Genomic DNA, 19,172 nt, shown 5'->3' on the forward strand with positions numbered 1-19,172 from the left:
ATGTCCACTGTAGACATCAGGCCGCGCCTCTGTCGGAGCCCCTCCGCACCCCCCGGCCGGCTCCGGCCCCTGTCCCTGCCCCGGCCCTGCCTGTGCCCACGCCCGGAGCCCCGGCGGCCCAAGAAGCGCGTGGTGTTCGCGGACGCGCGGGGGCTGAGGCTGATGACCGTCCACCACTTTCCCCGAGGGGGCGGCGGCCTGGAGGAGGAGGAGGAGGAGGAGGAGGAGGAGGAAGGGCAGTGGGCCACCCCTCCGCAGGGGGGCTACGATCTGGGCTTCCCGCAGCCGGCATCAGACAGGTGGGGGTTCCGGGACCGGCTGCGGGCCCAGGCCGTGTGCCTGGAGCGGTGCTCCGTGCGGGCCGGACTCCTGAGGGGCACCGTGGCCGTGCGGGACCTGGCCGCGCACAAGGCCGTGTGGGTGCGCATCACCTTCGACGCCTGGGCCTCCTTCCGAGACCTGCCCTGCACCGCCGACCCTGACCCGGCCGGTCCTGCCCCCGTCGGACACAAATCCTTCGCCTTCCAGGTGACGCTGCCCCCGGGACCCCCGGCTCCACGAGGCTCCATCCAGTTCTGCATCGCCTTTCAATGCAACCGACACCTCTACTGGGACAATAACCAGGGCCGCAATTATCAACTGGTGCCCCTTGGCTGGCCGGCTTTGGGGCCCTATTGGTGAACCCTGGCCAGCGAGCATCCCCCATCCTGCGGGGCCTCATCGCCGCCAGCCTTATCTGGAGAGCACGGACCTGGCGGTCAGGGAACCTGAGTTCCAATCCCGGCTCTGCCACTTTGCCTGCTGGGTGACCTTGGGCAAGGCACCTAACTTCTCCAGGCTTTGGTTAGCTCATCCCTAAAATGGGGAGTAAGACTGTGGGACAACGATAAATATGATTGAATGAATGAATGAAAAACCCAATCACCTTATATCTACCCCAGGGCTCAATACAGTGCCTGGCAAATAATAAGCGGTTTACAAGTGCCGTTATAAAAACCAGGGGTGGGAGGATGGTGTCCTTGCCTCCCCACCATTCATGCAGACTGACCAAATGAGGCAGAGTATTTATTCCCTGCCTAGGGAGCTCATTGTGGTCAGGGAATGTCTCTCTCTCTTGCTGTATTGTACTTTCCCAAGCGCTTGGTACAGTGCTCTGCACACAGTAAGCACTCAATAAATTCGATTGAATGAATGAAGTGGGCTTGGGCTATTCAGCTGTTGCTTTGAAATCCTCTATCAATCATTCCGTCAATCAGTGGTATTTATTGAGAACTTTATTGAGCGTGCAGAGTACTGTACTAATAACTTGGAAAATCACGATTCAGTAGAGTTGGTAGACACAGACATAATTATTATAGTCTACAAGGGGAGACAGACATTAAAATATCTGGGGAAATAGTCAAGTATAAGGAATATAAGTATAAGTAGAGTATAAGAACATGAAGAGAAGCAACGGGGCCTAGTGGAGAGAACACGGACTTGGGAGGCAGAAGGAGCTGGCTTCTAATCCTGGCTCCGCCACTTGTTTGCTGTGTGCCCTTGGGTAAATCACTTCACTTTTCTGTGCCTCAGGACATCTGCAAAATGGGGATTAAGGCTGTGAGCCCCATATGGGACATGGACTGTGTCCAACCTGATTAGTTTGTATCTGCCCCAGCACTTAGTACAGTGCCTGGCACATAGTAAATGCTTAACAAATAACAAAAAAAAGGTATATAAATAAGTGCTGTGCAACTGGGGTATCATAGTGCTTAAGGGATCCAAAACCAATCTGCTTCAGGTCTCCCACAGGAACCGAGTGAGAGAAGCCCTGAAGTGTGTGGCAGGTTCTCCAGTAGTCAAATGATTGAATCTGCCTCCCCCGAGGCCAGGTTTGGCTACAGGGGATTGCTTCTGAAGGTAAAGCTGCCTTTTAGGAGGTACCACTCCTGCTATAGCCTAAGAGTGATTTCAGGAGGAAGAGGGGGAGACGGAGAGGCAAAATGCTTCAAATAAAAATGCCTTTTTAACTAAGTAAGCCGCCTGGCACATAGTGGTTCTGGATGCAAGGAAAAGGGACAGGGCATTAGCGGTATACTTCACACCCTACCCAACTCTTTCCTGATTCAGGTCCTGAGGACACGAGGGGGTTTTGGCTCACTTCTTTCTTCTCTCCCCTCCAAAGAGTTCATTTACCTGCCGCTGCTGCTTCTGAAAAGCATGTTGTAACTGTTCCTCCACCTTTGGTTCCTCCTAAGAATGCTGCAGGCTAATTTATTTTTTATTGTAAATTATTTAATATACTTTTTCTGTAACTCATCTGATGCCGGTAACTACCGCACTAAGAACTGGAATTCGGAAATCACAGCCAGTGTGCCCAGCCCATCGGTAGTTTGAGAATCGCCGTGGTGCACAGACGTTTCTGGAAGAAACATCTCCTGCCCCTAGAGATTAGCGTTCACATTTGTACATACTTTAATAAAATTTGGTACTTTCTGATCCTCGGCCTGCTTCCTCTGCCATGCGTGCCAGTTGTGAAAATGGGGGACATATGAATGCAGCCACTTGTGGAATCTGAGTGAGAGAACAACCTGTCCAGTCGGTGTATCTACCTGCAGCCTTTCTTTTACTGCGAGGTCAGTCAGGGTGCTTCTGAATGCCAGTCTACTGACACATCTTTAGGGATCATTCTTACTCTCTAGCAACTACCAAGTTTCAATGTCACTATTGACAAGAGCCAAGATGAGGCCAGATAAGGAGACAAGAGCCTCAAGAGCGTTGTAAATAAAGTTAGATTTTCCTCATTGCTAGGTTTAGGACCTCCTATCAATCAATCAATCAATCAATCAATCAGTGGCATTAATTGAGCATGTACTGTGTGCAGAACACTCTCGTAAGCTCTTGAGAGGGTACAACAGAGTTGATAGGCACATTCCCTGCCCACAACAAACTGAATATCTTGTATCTACTCCAATGCTTAGTATAGTACCTGGCAGTAAGTGCTTACCTGGCACATAGTAAGCACGTAACAGGCACCATCAAATTTTTTAAAAAATAAGCTTACAGTCTCCTACTAAAATAAATTACCACCTCAGTTTCCTCCCTCTCCCAGTCTCATAATATTTGAGCCCAACTCCACTGGGGCGAGAAAGGCACCTTTCCTAAGAAAACTTTTCTCATGGAATGTAAAATCTGTTAGCTCTGCTACCAGTGATTAGCTGTTGGCCAAAATCAGCTGGTGAAATGATAAGCTCTCCAGCTCATGATATCCCAAGTCCAGGATGATGAAAGTGGAATGGGTGGATGAGGTGTGGGAAGCCCGTGGAACAGTAAGGGAGAAGGCCCCTAGTCAGAAAGCCTATTCAAAACTTCTCACTGGATCCAAGTGGGAGTCAGAGTTTACACAGTGGGAGCAGTTGTTTGGTAATCCTGTTTGTATGAGAAAAGCATTTTTGTGGTGTCATGGAAAACTAAGTGCATAATTACCTAAGGAATGTCTGGAATCATTGGTCATTGTGAATGTGGGTGGTGCTACTTCTGTTACCGTATTACAGGAGTAGGTAAGGTGTGTGTCACCCAAGGCAGCCAGGCCCCTTAGGTGTACCTGCTGTCAGCTGTATTCTTTGAGGCATTCTCTGCCAACGGAATTGGTTCACATTTTGGTTCAGCCGAGTAATGGTATTTAACGAGTGCCTAAAGAGTATAGAGCACTGTACTAAATAAACACTTGGGAGAATAATAAAGGATTAGTAGACACGATCCCTGCCCCCAAGAAGTTTACAATCTGCCAGGGGAGACAGAAATGAAAATAATTACAGATAAGGGGAGCTAGAAGAGAGGAAATGTTTACACAGATATATATCTGCATATGCTTAAGTGATGTGGTGCATGCGATATGTACACAAGGGCTGCAAGAGGTTATACATCCTGAGGTACAGGTGCTTCTTCAGAAGTGCTGCCGTGGCATATGGGAAGATGTAAACTGAGGAGGTTGGAAATGATTCAGGGAAGGCCTCCTGGAGGAAATTTCAGAAGGGTGATGATAGCAATAACTGCGATACGTGTTGAACACTTACTATGTGCCCAGCACAGCACTGAACCGTGGGTTAGATACAGTACAATCATTGCAGCCAGAGTTCCTGTTCCACATGAGCCTCACAGTCTAAGAGGGGTATTTTTTCTCCATTTTACAGATGAAGTAACGGGCACAGATAAATCGATTTGCCCGAGGTCATAGAGCAGGCCAGTGGCAGAGCGAAGATTAGAACCCAGGACCCCTGACTCTCAGCAGTATTGAAAACAGGGGGAGCTGTATTCTGTTGAATCTGAAGGGAAAGGGAGAGCAAGTGGCTGCTGGTGGGAGAAAAGAAAGCTTTTAACCTTTTAATGTTTAGGAATTTCAGTTTTATGTTGTACAAGGAATGGGCAACTATTTGATTTATTTGAGGAGTAGACAGATGCCTACCGAACAACATTTTAGAAAATGATCTGAGCAGCATAATGAAGTTTGGCCTCAAGAGTGGAGAGCCTGGAGACAGAGGGAGACCAGTGAGAAGGGTGACGCATTTGTCAAGTGGGGATAGGAGAAGTGCCTGGACCAGCCTATAGCAGTTAAGAAGGAGAGGAATCAATCAATCATTGGTATTTATTGAGCACTTACTATGTGTAGAACAATGTACGAAGCACTTAGGGACAGTAAGCGCTTTCAGAACGGTGGTCTGCACATAGTAAACACTCATCAAAAAACATTGATACAACAGAGTTAGCAGGCACGTTCCCTGCCTATAACAAGTTCGCAGACTAGAGGGGGAGGCAGATGTTAATGTAAATAATTTATAATATATAATTTAAAGGTAGGTACGTAAGTGATGTGGGATTGAGGATGGGATGAATATCGAATAGCCAAAGGTCACAGATCCAAGTACATAGACAACGTAGAAGGGAGAGGGAGCCGGGGAAAAGAGGGCTTAGTAAGAGAATGCCTCTTGGAGGACATGTGGTGGACCTTAATAATGCTTTGAAGGTGGGGAGAGTGGAGGTCTGCTGTAAATGGAGGGGGATGACATGGGAAAAGGGTTGGAAAGGAAAAGTTGTGGGGTGAAAAAACAGGTGGAATAGTGGCTTCTAAAACCTGGAGATGGATGTGCAAGGGCCCTCTGAACCATGGAACTGAAGAAATACGAGGATTCCTGGGCACTTCCCCATCCTGGCTCTGTCTGGCTCCATCGCCTATCCCTTGGTTCCCGGCTCCAGAAAAGAACATTGCCAATCACCTGGCAAGAGGCCGGGCTTGGGAGTCAGAGGTCATGGGTTCTAATCCCGGCTCTGCCACTTGTCAGCTGTGTGACTTTGGGCAAGTCACTTCACTTCTCTGGGCCTCGGTTCCCTCATCTGTAAAATGGGAATGAAGACTGTGAGCCCCACGTGAGACAACCTGGTCACCTTGTATCCCCCAGCACTTAGAACAGTGCTTTACACATAGTAAGCGCTTAAAAAATGCCATCATGATGATATTTTGGCAGGGAAGATGGAAAGCAGCAGACAAGGTAATTAAAACCCCAAAACAGGGCCACCAAGGCTAGTTTCTTTTGTTGTTTTGGGGTGCTAAAGAACCTCTCTTCCTTGTCTCCAAACAAAGGGGTAAATGCCTCAAACTCTGCTTTATCCTGAGCCTTCATGTCATCTCCCTTCCTCCAGACTCTCCCCTCTCCAGTCCAAATTTCATTCCCCTGCCCAGCCACTTTTCTAAAACATATCTCTGCACACATCTCCTCATTCCTCAAAAACTCCCCACAGTAGCCTATCCATCACCACCACATCAAACAGCAACTCTTCACTATCGATTTTAAAGCTGTCTCAATCAGCTGTCCTCCCTCTTACCTATCTTCCAACTTCTCCCTCTACAACCCAGCCTGCACACTTTGCTCCTCTCATACCATCGTACTTACTGTGCCTCAGTCCCATAATAAGAATGTTGGTATTTGTTAAGCGTTTACTATGTGCAGAGCCCTGTGCTAAGCGCTGGGGTAGATACAGGGTCATCAGGTTGTCCCACGTGAGGCTCACAGTCTTAATCCCCATTTGACAGATGAGGTAACTGAGGCACAGAGAAGTGAAGTGACTTGCCCACAGTCACACAGGTGACAAGTGGAAGAGCTGGGATTCGAACTCGTGACCTCTGACTCCCAAGCCCATGCTCTTTCCACTGAGCCACGCTGCTTCTTGCTCACACCCTTCCTCTGGCCTGGGACTCCCTCCCTCTCCATATTTGACAGACCAGCACTCTAGCCATATTCAAAGCCCTACTAAAATCACATGCCCCAGGAGAAGCCTTCCTGTCTAATCTCTCCTCTCCCTACCTTATTTCCCTCCCTCCGTAATTCCGTGCTCACCCCACCGGCTATCCCCACACTTCTTATATTGGCATCTGTTGCTTCCCTTACCTGTGTAACTTGTTTTATTGTTTTATTGTCTGCCTCCCCCTCCTAGATTGTAAATTCCTGAGGAAAGGAGTAGTGTCTGTCTACTCTACAGTATTCTCCCAAGGTGTTCTAACAAAGTAAAGGCTCAGTAAAATACCATTAAAAATTGGTTTTTCTTGCCACCATCAATGGTGAATACTTGGGGGTTTCCTAATAACGTACCCCTAACCCAACAAATTTTTAAATTTCCTACTACTCCCACTTCCCCAAATTGGTGAATAAAGAGAGTGAATGTTCCAAAAAATGATTCTGTTTGCTCACAGGTGACTTAGGTGGAGGAAGATCTGTGGTCAAGATCTGCGGTTTTAGTAGCCACCGGAAAAACAATCCTACTTGTCTATGCATGCATACCGATCGCAGGCTAATGATCTGAAGGGCATAGACTACATTTCCAGGTTCCAGGGTTTAATTAGTTATTCCTTACCGATGCCAATCGGAATGTCCTTCCTCTGCCATTCTGTTGTACTGGAACGTCCTTTCTCTGCCATTCTGCTGTATTCATCCACCTGGAATTTGGGGTGGTGTCATTCATGGAGTTCATTGTACTAAAATCAGTTTAATAAAAACACATAATTATCAGGGTTTTGGACTAGGATTTGCTTCCCGGTGAAGAATGGGGGAAACGGGTAGAAGTGGATGGGGGAAAGAGAAACAATACGGCTTAGTTGAAAGAGCACGGGTTTAGGAGTCAGAAGACCTGGGTTCTAATGCCGGCTCCTCCACTTAATAATAATAATGATGGTATTTGTTAAGCACTTACTATGTGCAAAGCACTTTTCTAAGGGCTGGGGTAAATACAAGATAATCAGGTTGTCCCACGTGGGGCTCACAGTCTTAATCCCCATTTTACAGATGAGGTTACTGAGGCACAGAGAAGTGAAGTGACTTGACCAAAGTCACACAGCCGATAAGTGGTGGAGCCGGGATTAGAACCCACAACCTCTGACTCCCAAGTCCGTGCTCTCTCCGCTAAGCCACGCTGCTTCACTGTCTTCGCTTGTCTGCTTTGTGGCCTTGGGTAAGTCATGTCACTTCTCTGCCCCATGTGGGACAACCTGTATTGGGCGGGACCGGAGCCTGCACAGACTACCTGTCCCCCGTATATCGATAATAACGGAATACCAAAGAAAGAGGTGGATAAGTCCAGGTTGATAGTTTATTTAGAGTGGAACGCGGAGGGGGCTTACCCACAGAACAGTCCGTGGCGGCTGGCGTGCACTGCCTTATATCCCCCCTCTGGTGTGCCAAGAACAAAGGGGGCCCTGTATGGGCAGAGGGGAGGGAGACATCGGCCACCCGGCTCGATGCTCCCTTCCAGATATCTCTGGGGCCCCAAGAGTCGCGAGGCGGTATGTCCTTGGCGGTCATTCACCATACGGTTCTGTTGCTGCTGTGGGGCCTCCTTCCTCCGGCAGGTCAGTCTTACCTTGATACAAGGTAATCAAGTTGTCCCCCATAGGGCTCACAATCTTCATCCCCATTTTATAGATGAGATAACTGAAGCACAGAGAAGCGAAGTGACTTGCCCAAGGTCACCCAGCTGACAAGCGGCGGAACAGGGATTAGAATCCATGACCTCTGAATCCCCAGGCCATGCTCTTTCCACTGAGGCACGTTACAGATGAGGTAACTGAGGCCCAGTGAAGTGAAGCGACTTGCCCAAAGTCACCCAGCTGACAAGCGGCGGAACAGGGATTAGAATCCATGACCTCTGAATCCCCAGGCCATGCTCTTTTCACTGAGCCACATTACAGATGAGGTAACTGCGACCCAGAGAAGTGAAGCAACTTGCCTAAAATCACCCAGCTGTCAAGTGGCCAAGTAGGCATTAGAACCCATAACCTCTGACTCCCCAGGCCATGCTCTTTCCACTGAACCATGTTACACATGAGGTAACTAAGACCCAGAGAAGTGAAGTGACTTACCCAAAGTCACCCAGCTGACAAGTGGCGGAACAGGGATTAGAACCCATGACCTCTGACTCCCCAGTCCAGGCTCTTTCCACTGAGCCATGCTACTTCTCTTTTAGACTGGGAGCCCGTTGTTGGACAGGGATGGTCTCTCTCTGTAGCCGAATTGACCATTCCAAGCGCTTAGTACAGTGCTCTGCACACAGGAAGCGCCCAATAAATACGATTGAGCTGATTCCACTGAGCAGCGTGGCTCAGTGGCAAGAGCCCGGGCTTGGGAGTCAGAGGTCATGGGTTCGAATTCCGCCACATCAGCTGGGTGGCTGTGGGCAAGTCACTTCACTTCTCTGGGCCTCATCTGTAAAATGAGGTTTAACTGTGAGCCTCAGGTGGGACAACCTGATGACCCCTTATAGAGCCTGGGCTTCGGAGTCAGAGGTCATGGGTTCGACTCCCGGCTCTGCCACTTGTCAGCTGTGTGACTGTGGGCAAGTCACTTCACTTCTCTGTGCCTCAGTTACCTCATCTGTAAAATGGGGATTAACTGTGAGCATCACGTGGGACAACCTGATGACCCTGTATCTCCCCCAGCGCTTAGAACAGTGCTCTGCGCAGAGTAAGCGCTTAACAAATACCAACATTATTATTATTATTGTTATTACCCCAGCGCTTAGAACAGTGCTCTGCACAGAGTAAGCGCTTAACAAATACCAACATTATTATTGTTATTACCCCAGCGCTTGGAACAGTGCTCTGCACAGAGTAAGCGCTTAACAAATACCAACATTATTTTGTTATCACCCCAGCGCTTAGAACAGTGCTGTGCGCAGAGTAAGCGCTTAACAAATACCAACATGATTATTATTATTAGAGAAGCTGCGTGGCTCAGTGGAAAGAGCACGGGCTTTGGAGTCAGAGGTCATGAGTTCGAATCTCTGCTCTGCCACTTGTCAGCTGTGTGACTGTGGGCAAGTCACTTAACTTCTCTGGGCCTCAGTTCCCTCATCTGTAAAATGGGGATTAAGACTGTGAGCCCCACGTGGGACATCCTGATTCCCCTGGGTCTACCCCAGCGCTCAGAACAGTGCTCGGCACATAGTAAGCGCTTAACAAATACCAACATTATTATTATTATTATTATTATTACGATGGATGAATGAAGGAATAGCGTTACGATTGGGGCCGCGATGCGCCGTGCCCACCGGCCTCCAGGGGGCGCTGGAAGGCCCGGCCGCGGTGGGCGGGGCCCCGTTCGGGGCGACGTCGACAAAGGGCGGGCGCGCGCACGCTGCGTCCGCCGACGTCCGCGCGCCCCGGGCCGGCGGCGGGGGCGGGCCGGGGAGCGGCGGGAGCGGAGCCCGGTGCGGCGCCGATGGTGAGTGACGGAGCCTTTCCCTCCCTCCCGCCCTCCGGGGGACCGGCAGCCCGACCGGGGCCGAGCGGCCGGACAGGGAGCGGGGAGAGGCCGGCGATCCCCGCCACCCCGTCCCTTCCTCCCGCCCCCCCCTCCCCGGCCTGGGGGGAGAATGCCTCCCCCCCCCCCGTTCTCAGAATGGAACATTCCGGCCCCCTCGCGGATTGAGCTGCCCCGGGCCCCCCCCCCCGGGCTTCCCCACAATGGGCTCTTCCTCCTCCTTGCCTTTCCAAGAATGGCTCCCCCTCCCCCCCCCTTCATTCATTCAATAGTATTGATTGAGCGCTGACTATGTGCACAGCACTGTACTAAGCGCTTGGAATGGACAGATCAGCAACAGATAGAGACAGTCCCTGCCCTTTGACGGGCTCACAGGCTCATCGGGGGAGACGGACAGACAAGAACGATGGCAATCAATAGAATCAAGGGGATGCACATCTCATTAAAACAATTGCAAATAAAGAGAATCAAGGGCATTCAAGCGTATGTATTGAGCGCCCACCATGTGCAGAGCACTGGGCTAAGCGCTTGGAATGGACAGTTGGGCCACAGAGAGACCATCCCTGCCCAACGACGGGCTCACAGTCTAATTGGGGGAGACAGAGCCAAACAGAACAAAACATTTATTGGTATTTATTGAGCGCTCACCATGTGGTCTATTTATTTTCATTCACTTCAGTGGTATTTATTGAGCGTTCACCATGTGGTCTGTTTATTTTCATTCACTCAGTAGTATTTATTGAGCGCTGACCATGTGCAGAGCACTGAGCTAAGCGCTTGGAATGGACAGTTGGACCACAGAGAGACCATCCCTGCCCAACGACGGGCCCACAGTCTGAACGGGGGAACAAAGCAAAACATTTGTATTTATTGAGCGCTTACCGTGTGCTCTGTTTTCATTCATTCGTTCATTCAATCGTATTTATTGAGTGCTGACTATGTGCAGAGCACTGGGCTAAGCGCTGGGAATATACAGTTGGGCCCCAGAGAGAGACCATCCCTGCCCAACGATGGGCCCACAGTCTAAACGGGGGAGACAGAGCCTAACAGAACAAAACAAAACAAAACATTTATTTCTATTTATTGAGCGCTTACCATGTGCTCTGTTTATTTTCATTCATTCAGTAGTATTTACTGAGCGCTGACTATGTGCGGAGCAGTGGACTAAGCTCTGGGAATATACACTTGGGCCACAGAGAGACCATTCCTGCCCAACAACGGGCTCATAGTCTAATCGGGGGAGACAGACAGCAAAACAGAACAAAATAAAGCATTTATTTCTATTTATTGAGCGCTTACCATGTGCACTATTTATTTTCATTCAGTAGTATTTATTGAGCGCTGACTATGTGCAGAGCACTGGACTAATCGCTGGGAATATACAATTGGGCCACAGAGAGATCATTCCTGCCCAGCGACAGGCTCACAGTCTAAAAGGGGGGGGAGAGAGCAAAACAGAACAAAATAAAACATTTATTTCTATTTATTGAGCGTTTACCATGTGCTCTATTTTGTTAATTCAGTAGTATTTATTGAGTGGCTACTGTGTGCAGAGCACTGGACTAAGCGCTTGCTAAGCGCTTGGAATATATAATTGGGCCACAGAGAGAGACCATCCCTGTCCAATGATGGGAGAAGCAGCGTGGCTCAGTGGAAAGAGCCCGGGCTTGGGAGTCAGAGGTCATGGGTTCGAACTCCGGCTCTGCCACCTGTCAGCTGTGTGACTGTGGGCAAGTCACTTCTCTGTGCCTCAGTTACCTCATCTGTAAAATGGGGATTAATTGTGAGCCTCACATGGGACAACCTGATTACCTTCTATCTCCCCAGCACTTAGAACAGTGCTCTGCACATAGCGCTAAACAAATACCAACATTATTATTATTATTAAATGGGGGGAGACGGACAGCAGAGCAAAAGAGAACGAAACAAAAACAAGAGAACATCGTCACATGGAGTATATATTATTTATTACCCTATTTATTTTGTTAATGAGGTGTGCATCCCCTTGATTCTATTTAGCTTGATGATGATGTCTTGTTTTGCTCTGCTGTCTCCCCCGTTTAGACTGTGAGCTCGTCGTTGGGCAGGGATGGTCTCTCTATGTGGCCGAATTGTTCATTCCAAGCGCTTAGTACAGTGCTCTGCACATAGTCAGCGCTCAATAAATATGATTGAATGAATGAATGAATGGATGGAGTAGTCAAACAATCATTGCTATCTACTGAGCACCTATGGGGGAGGGATCATGGCACTGTCCCGATCGCCCTGCAAAGGAGTGCGGTAGGCTCCGTTGACTCGAAGCAGCGTGGCTCAGTGGAAAGAGCCTGGACCTGCGAGTCAGAGGTCGTGGGTTCTAATCCCCGCTCGGCCCCATGTCAGCTGGGTGACTTGGTACAAGTCACTTTATTTTTCTCGACCTCAGTTCCCTCATCTGTAAAATGGGGATTAATAAAAATAATAATACGAGCCCCACGTGGGACATCCTGATTTCCTTGAGAAGCAGCGTGGCTCAGTGGAAAGAGGTCATGGGTTCTAATGCCGCTCCGCCCCTTGTCAGCTGGGTGACTTGGGGCAAGGCACTTCACTTCTCTGGGCCTCAGTTCCTTCACTTGTAAAATGGGGATTAACAATAATAATATGCGCCCCACATGGGACGACCTCATTACCTTGAGAAGCAGCGTGGCTCAGTGGAAAGAGGCCAGGCTGGGGAGTCAGAGGTCATGGGTTCGAATCCCCGCTCCTCCCCTTGTCAGCTGGGTGACTTTGGGCAAGTCACTTCACTTCTCTGGGCCTCAGTCCCCTTATCTGTTAAATGGGGATTAAGACTGTGAGCCTCAAATGGCTACCTGGTTATCTTGTATCCATCCCAGCACTTAAAACAGTGCTTGGCACATAGTAAGTGCTTACAAATACCAACATTATTATTATTATTATTATTAGACTCGAAGCAGTGTGGCTCAGTGGAAAGAGCCCTGGCTTGGGTGTCACAGGTCATGGGTTCTAATCCCGGCTCCGCCACTTGTCAGTTGTGTGACTTTAGGCAAGTCACTTTGCTTTTCTGGACCTCAGTTCCCTCATCTGTAAAATGGGGATTAAGACTGTGAGCCCCACATGGGACAACCTGATTACCTTGTATTCCCCCCTCCCCTGGCCCAGTGCTTAGAACAGTGCTTGGCACATAGTAAGCACTTAAATACCACAATTATTATCATTATTATTATTATCCAGTGGTTAGAACATAATAATAAGCACATAATAAGCACTTAACAAATACCATTATTATCATTATTATTATTAGACACGTTCCCTGCCCACGAGGAGCTTCCAGTCTAGAGGGAGAGCCGGGCATCAGCAGAAATCAGTCAGTTGCGGATCATGGACTTAAAGCCCTGTGAGGCTGGCGGGGGGAATAAAAGGGGCAAATCCCACTGCAAGGGCCAGGCAGGAGGAAGAGGGTGCAGAGAAGCAACGTGGCATAGTGGAAGAAACCCGGACCTGGGAGTCAGAGGTCATGGATTCTAATCTCGGCTCTGCCACTTGTCTGCTGTATGACCTTGGGTAACTCACTTCACTATTCTGGACCTCAGTTACCTCATCTGTAAAATGGGGATTAAGACTGAGTCCCACATGGGGCAACCTGATTACCTTGTATCTACCCCAGTGCGTAGAACAGTGCTTGACACATAGTAAGCGCTTAACAATTGCCATCATCATCATCCCCTTCTGATCCCTAACGCTTCCTAACTCTCCCTCCCACCCCCTTCTTCTTTTGCATCTCCCAGGGTAATAATAATAATTGTGTTATTAAACACCTGGTTTTGTGCCAGGCAGTGTTTTAAGCCCTGGAGTGAATACAAACCAATCGGGTTGGTCACAGTCCCTGTGCCACATGGGGCTTACAGTCTCAATCCCCATTTTACAGATGAGGTCACTGAGGCACAGAGAAGTGAAACGATGTGCCCCGGGTCACACAGCAGACTAGTGGGGGAGCAGGATTAGAACCCGTGAACTTCCGACTCCCAGGGCCATGCTCTAGCCACGCTGCTGGGTAAGAGGGGGAGCCCCTAGCTGAGAGTCATTTGGTTCTTTCTCATTTTGTGGGCTGGCATATTGGGGAAGGGGGATATTTCCAGCTTGAATGATTTTTATAGGTTGGAGGATTTCCATCCCTGGCCGAGTTTAAAGCTAGGTTCTTTTCCAACCCACAGGATGGGTCTCTCCGCCTGTCACCTGTGCCTTTTCCCCCTTGGGTATATCCAGTGTGCTCATCTGAGGAACTTGTTCCTTTCACCGATAATTTGCTTTCACTGATGATTTCCCAGAACGTGGCAGCCTGCAGGGTCCTTCTGGCCAACGTGGTTAGTGCTGTAAAAAAAAAAAAAAGAAAAAAAAAGCATGGCCTAATGGAAAGAGCACGGGCCTGGAAGTCAGAGGACCTGGGTTCTGCTCCTGCCTCTGCCACCTCCAAAAATCAATCAGTTGTATTTATTGAGTGCTTACTGTGTGCAGAGCACTGTACTAAGTGTTTGGGGGAGTACGGAATAAGACTTGGTAGAAACATTCCTTGCCCATAACGAGCGTGCAGTCTACAGGAGGAGTCAGATGTTAATATAAATTAAGTAAATTACAGATACAGGCATAAGTGTTGTGGGAATGAGGGCAAGTCACTTAACTTCTGTGTGCCTCAGTTTCTTCATCTGTAAAATGAGGCTTAAATTCCTGTTCTCCCTCCTCCATAGTCTGTGAGCCCTACGTGGGACAGGGACTGTGTCCAATCGGATTGTCTTGTATTTAACCCAGTGCTTTGTACAGTGGTTGACATATAGTGAGCACAGATACTAGAGTTGCTGTTAGTGTTGGGTGTCATTTGGAGAGTGCTGTTTGTAGCCAGAAAGTACTGTAGGTCTAGGAAGGGAGAGGCCTTATGCATAATTCAGTGGTATTTACTGAGTGCTTACTGTGTGCAGAGCACTGTACTAAGCATTCAGGATCTGCAGCAGCGCTAGTCTAGTTTCCTCGTCACCCTTCCGGCAGCAGCAGCGTGATTTAGTGGATAGAGCACGGGCCTGGGAGGCAGAAGGACTTGGATCGTAATCCTGGCTCCTCAACGTGTCTGCTGGGTGACCTTGGTCAAGTCACTTCACTTTCTCTGGGCCTCAGTTACCTCATCTGTAAAATGGGGATTAAGAGTGTGAGCCCCGTGTGGGACAGGGATTGTGTCCATCCTTATTAACTTGTATCTGCCCCAGTGCTTGGCACAAAGTAGGTGCTTAAAAGTGCCATAATTAGTATTATTATTATTCCTCCCTTCCAACTGTCTTGTCCTGCTCCATCTGAAGGTGAACTTCATTTACAATCAGGATGGCCTGGTAGATTTAACTGTCTAAATACCTGGGCCTTTGTAATCTGACCTTGAGCAGTTCACTTTTGTCTGGTTTTAGTTACCCCGTATGTGAAATGTTTGCTCTCCCTCTTCTCATGGGGTGTTAACGAACAAACGGGTGAAAGTCATATCTATAAGATAAATGCTTTGAACTTTTTTAAGAGAGGTGTGAGTGTGTGTGATGATGATAAAGCCTATAGAGCCTATTGTTATGCAATATTGGAAGGTAGGAGGGAATGTCTATTTTAGGCCCCCTCTCCAAAGGGAGAAGATGAGCTCATGGCCCATGTACAATCATGGCCCAAGTACAATGACTGCTGTGAAAATGCAGCTTTTGGAAACACCATTAACCAGCTGACTACCACTAAGTCAATCATTGTCCCCGGAGGTTGCACATTTATTTCTCCGTGAGGGAATTTGAGTTGGGCTAATTTCCAGAGGCAGTTTTTCTGGTGTTCCTGTGAGTGCATTCCTGGATTCCAGCCTGGCCACTAATATGACCCTTTTTTAAAAAAATTTAAATGGTATTTGTTAAATGCGTACTATCTCAGTGCTTAGAACAGTGCTTGGCACATAGTAAGTGCTTAACAAATGCCATCATTATTATGTGCTAGGCACTGTACTAAACTTTAGGGTAGGTACAAACTAATCAGGTTGGACACAATCTGTGTCCCACATGGGCCTCACAGTCTTAATCCCCATTTTACAGATGAGGTAAGTGAGGCAAAGAGAAGTTAGGTGGCTTGCCCAAGGTCACACAGCAGACATAATAATAATAATAATAATAATAATAATAATGGTATTTGTTAAGCACTTACTATGTGCTAAGCATTGTATGAAGCACCGGGGTGGGTACAAGAAAATCGGATGGACGAAGTCCCAATCTCATGTGGGACTCACAGTCTCAATCCCCATTTTGCAGATGAGGTAACTGAGGCCTAGAGAAGTGAAGTGACTTGCCCAAAGTCACCCAGCAGACAAGTGGCAGAGCTGGAATTAGAACCCAGGTCCTCTAACACATTCATTTATTCAGTCGTTTTTATAAAGCACTTACTGTATGTAGAGCAGTGTACTAAGTGCTTGGAAAAGTACAGTATAATCAACAGTAACATTCCCTGCCCACAACAAGCTTACAGTCTAGAAGCGGGGAGAGAGACATCAACACAAATAAAGTTACAGATATGTGCACTTATGTACATAAATGCTGTGGGGCTGGGAAGAGGGAAGGAGCAAAGGGAGCAAGTCAGGGCAATGCAGAAGGGAGTGGGAGATGAGTAAGAGTAGGGCTCAGTCTGGGAAGGCCTCTTGAAGGCGATAGGCCTTCAATGAGACTTTGAAGGGCCTGGGAGTCAGAAGGTCATGGGTTCTAATCCCACCTGTCTGCTGCGTGACCTGAGGCAAGTCACTTCACTTCTCTGTGCCTCAGTGACCTCATCTGTAAAACGGGGATTAGGACTGTGAACCCCACGTGGGACAGGGACTGTGTTCAATCTGATTTGCTTGTATTCACCCCATCTCTTAGTACAGTGCCTGGCACATAGTAAGCGCTTAAATGCCGTAACTATTCATTATTATTATTTGAGGAGGGAAGGCATTCCAGGCCAGAGGCAGGATGTGGGCAAGTGTTCGGCGGCGAGACAGGCAAGATCAAGGCATGTGGAGAAAGTTAGCCCTAGAAGAGTGTAGCTTGCAGGCTGGGTTGTGGAAGGAGAGAAATGAGGTGAGGTAGAAGGAGACAAGCTACTCTTTCCACTAGACCACTTTGCTTCTCTTGCCCGAGGAATAGGATCATACCATCCCCATGTTCACTGGAGAAAAGTACTGATTTTTCCTTGAATCACTTTAGCCCACTCACTGCGGATCTGAAGAAGATTTTGGCTCCTCCCACAATCCTGGCTGAGATTGAAATCTTATAAGGTGCTTTTCTTCCTTGTTGTCTTCAACACCATCAGTATATTTGAATAGCTCTTTTGTGCCGAGCACTGTACTGGGTCTTGAAAAGAGTAATTATAATAACTGTAAGTACTTACTGTGTTCAGAGGACTCCCTCCCTGGACCCTCTCCCTAATACTGAAAGCTCGTTGTGGGGAGGGAATGTATCTGTTTATTGTTGTACTTTCCCAAACGTTTAGTACAGTGCTCTGCACACAGTAAGTGTTCAATAAATATGATTGAATGAATACCAAGCACTGTGAGAGATGCTAGGTAATCAGGTTGGACAGTCCCTGTCCCACATGGGGCTCACAGTCTGAGGGAGTAGAGTAGGATTGAATCACCATCTTATAGATTTGTTCATTCAGTCAGTCGTATTTGCTGAGCACTTACTGTGTGCAGTACACTGTGCTAAGCACTTGGGAGAGTACAATAATAATAATGGTATTTGTTAAGCGCTTACTGTGTGCCAAGCATTGTACTAAGAAGCGCTAAGAAGCATTGTATTAAGAAGCAGCGTGGCTCAGTGGCAAGAGCCCGGGCTTGGGAGTCAGAGGTCATGGGTTCGACTCCCGGCTCTGCCACTTGTCAGCTGTGTGACTGTGGGCAAGTCACTTAACTTCTCGGTGCCTCAGTTACCTCATCTGTAAAATAGAGATTAACTCTGAGCCTCATGTGGGACAACCTGAATACCCTGTATCTACCCCAGTGCTTAGAACAGTGCTCTGCACATAGTAAGCGCTTAACAAATACCAACATTATTATTATTATGACTAAGCGCTAGGGAGGATATCAGCAAATCGGGTTGGACACAGTCCTTATCCCTCATGGGGCTCACAGCTTCAATCCCCATTTTTCAGATGAGGTAAATGAGGCACAGAGAAGTGAAGTGACTTGCCCAAGGTCACACAGCAGACGTGGTAGAGCTGGGATTAGAACCTATGAGCTGGGATTAGAACCTATGACCTTCAGACTCCCAGTCCCGTGCTCTGGCCACCACCCCATAGTACAGTGAACAGATACATTCCCTGCCTGCAGTGAGTTTATAATCTAGAGGGGGAGACAAGACATTAATATAAATAAATAAATTACAGATATGTACATAAATGCTGTGGGGCTGGGACAGGGGATGAATAAAGGGAGCAAGTTAGGGTGACATTGAGGAAACTGAGGTAAAGAGAAGTTGTGATTTGTCAGAAGGTCACTTGGCAGACAAATGGCAGAGCTAGGATTAGACTAAGAAATCCTGATTCTCAGGCCCCGGGCTCTTTCCACTAGGTCACATTGCCTCACAGTGACAAAAAAGAATAACAAAAGAAGAAAAAAGCACAGCCCTCAAGGCATTCCCAATCTAAGGAGCAAAGGAACTAAATTATGCAATTCAATAAAAGCCCAAAATCCAAGGGGAAAAAAAAAATTTTGAGTATATACCCAAAGAGCATGAACATATATTTAAAAGCTGAGGCAACTGGTGTCCAGTCGGGCTTCTGTCCCCCTCACTTAACAGAAACCGCCCTCTCACAGGTCTCCAGTGATCTTTTTCCCAAATCCAGTGGCCTGTACTCCATCCTAATTCTCCTTGAACTCTCAGCTGCCTTCTACATTGGACCACCCCCTTCTTCTGGAAACATTAACCAACCTTGGCTTCACTGATTCTGTCTTCTGGTTCTCCTCCTTCTCCTGGTTCTCCTCTTATCTCTCTGGCTTTTTCTCAGTCTCTTTTGCAGCCTTCTCCTCTGCCTCCCATCCCCTAACTGTGGGGGTCCTTCAAGGTTCAGTTCTGGGTTCCCTTCTATTCTCCATCTACACTCATTCCTTTGGATAATTCATTTGCTCCCGTGGCTTCAACTACCATCTCTACGCAGGTGATACCCAATTCTGTATCTCCTCCCCTGATCTCTCTCCCTCTCTCCAGACTCACATCTCCTTCTGCCTTCGACATCTCTACTTGGATGTCCTCCCATCACTTCCCATTACTTAACATATCTTTAATATGTTTCATATCAGCTTTTTATCTTCCCAACTTAACCCTGAACTCTCCCTGACTTTCCCATCACTGTAGACGGCACCAC

General features: G+C 48.1%; 2 protein-coding genes across 2 annotated transcripts in view; both read left to right on the top strand.

Moving 5' to 3' along the window:
- LOC100091257 (protein phosphatase 1 regulatory subunit 3C-like) lies at positions 1-681 on the top strand. Its single transcript, XM_029065931.1, has 2 exons — positions 1-144; positions 286-681. Exons 1-2 carry the CDS (start codon positions 1-3, stop codon positions 679-681), a joined length of 540 nt encoding a protein of 179 aa, XP_028921764.1.
- Positions 682-9,696: 9,015 nt separating this feature from the next.
- Positions 9,697-19,172, top strand: part of GPAT4 (glycerol-3-phosphate acyltransferase 4) — a 41,392-nt gene continuing 31,916 nt past the window's right edge. The window contains exon 1 of the mRNA XM_029065808.2: positions 9,697-9,746. The gene's annotated coding sequence lies outside the window, so the exon portion shown is untranslated. The remainder of the gene's footprint in view (positions 9,747-19,172) is intronic.

Source organism: Ornithorhynchus anatinus, chromosome 5 (genome assembly GCF_004115215.2).
Source record: "Ornithorhynchus anatinus isolate Pmale09 chromosome 5, mOrnAna1.pri.v4, whole genome shotgun sequence".
NCBI classification, from domain to species: Eukaryota; Metazoa; Chordata; class Mammalia; order Monotremata; family Ornithorhynchidae; genus Ornithorhynchus; species Ornithorhynchus anatinus.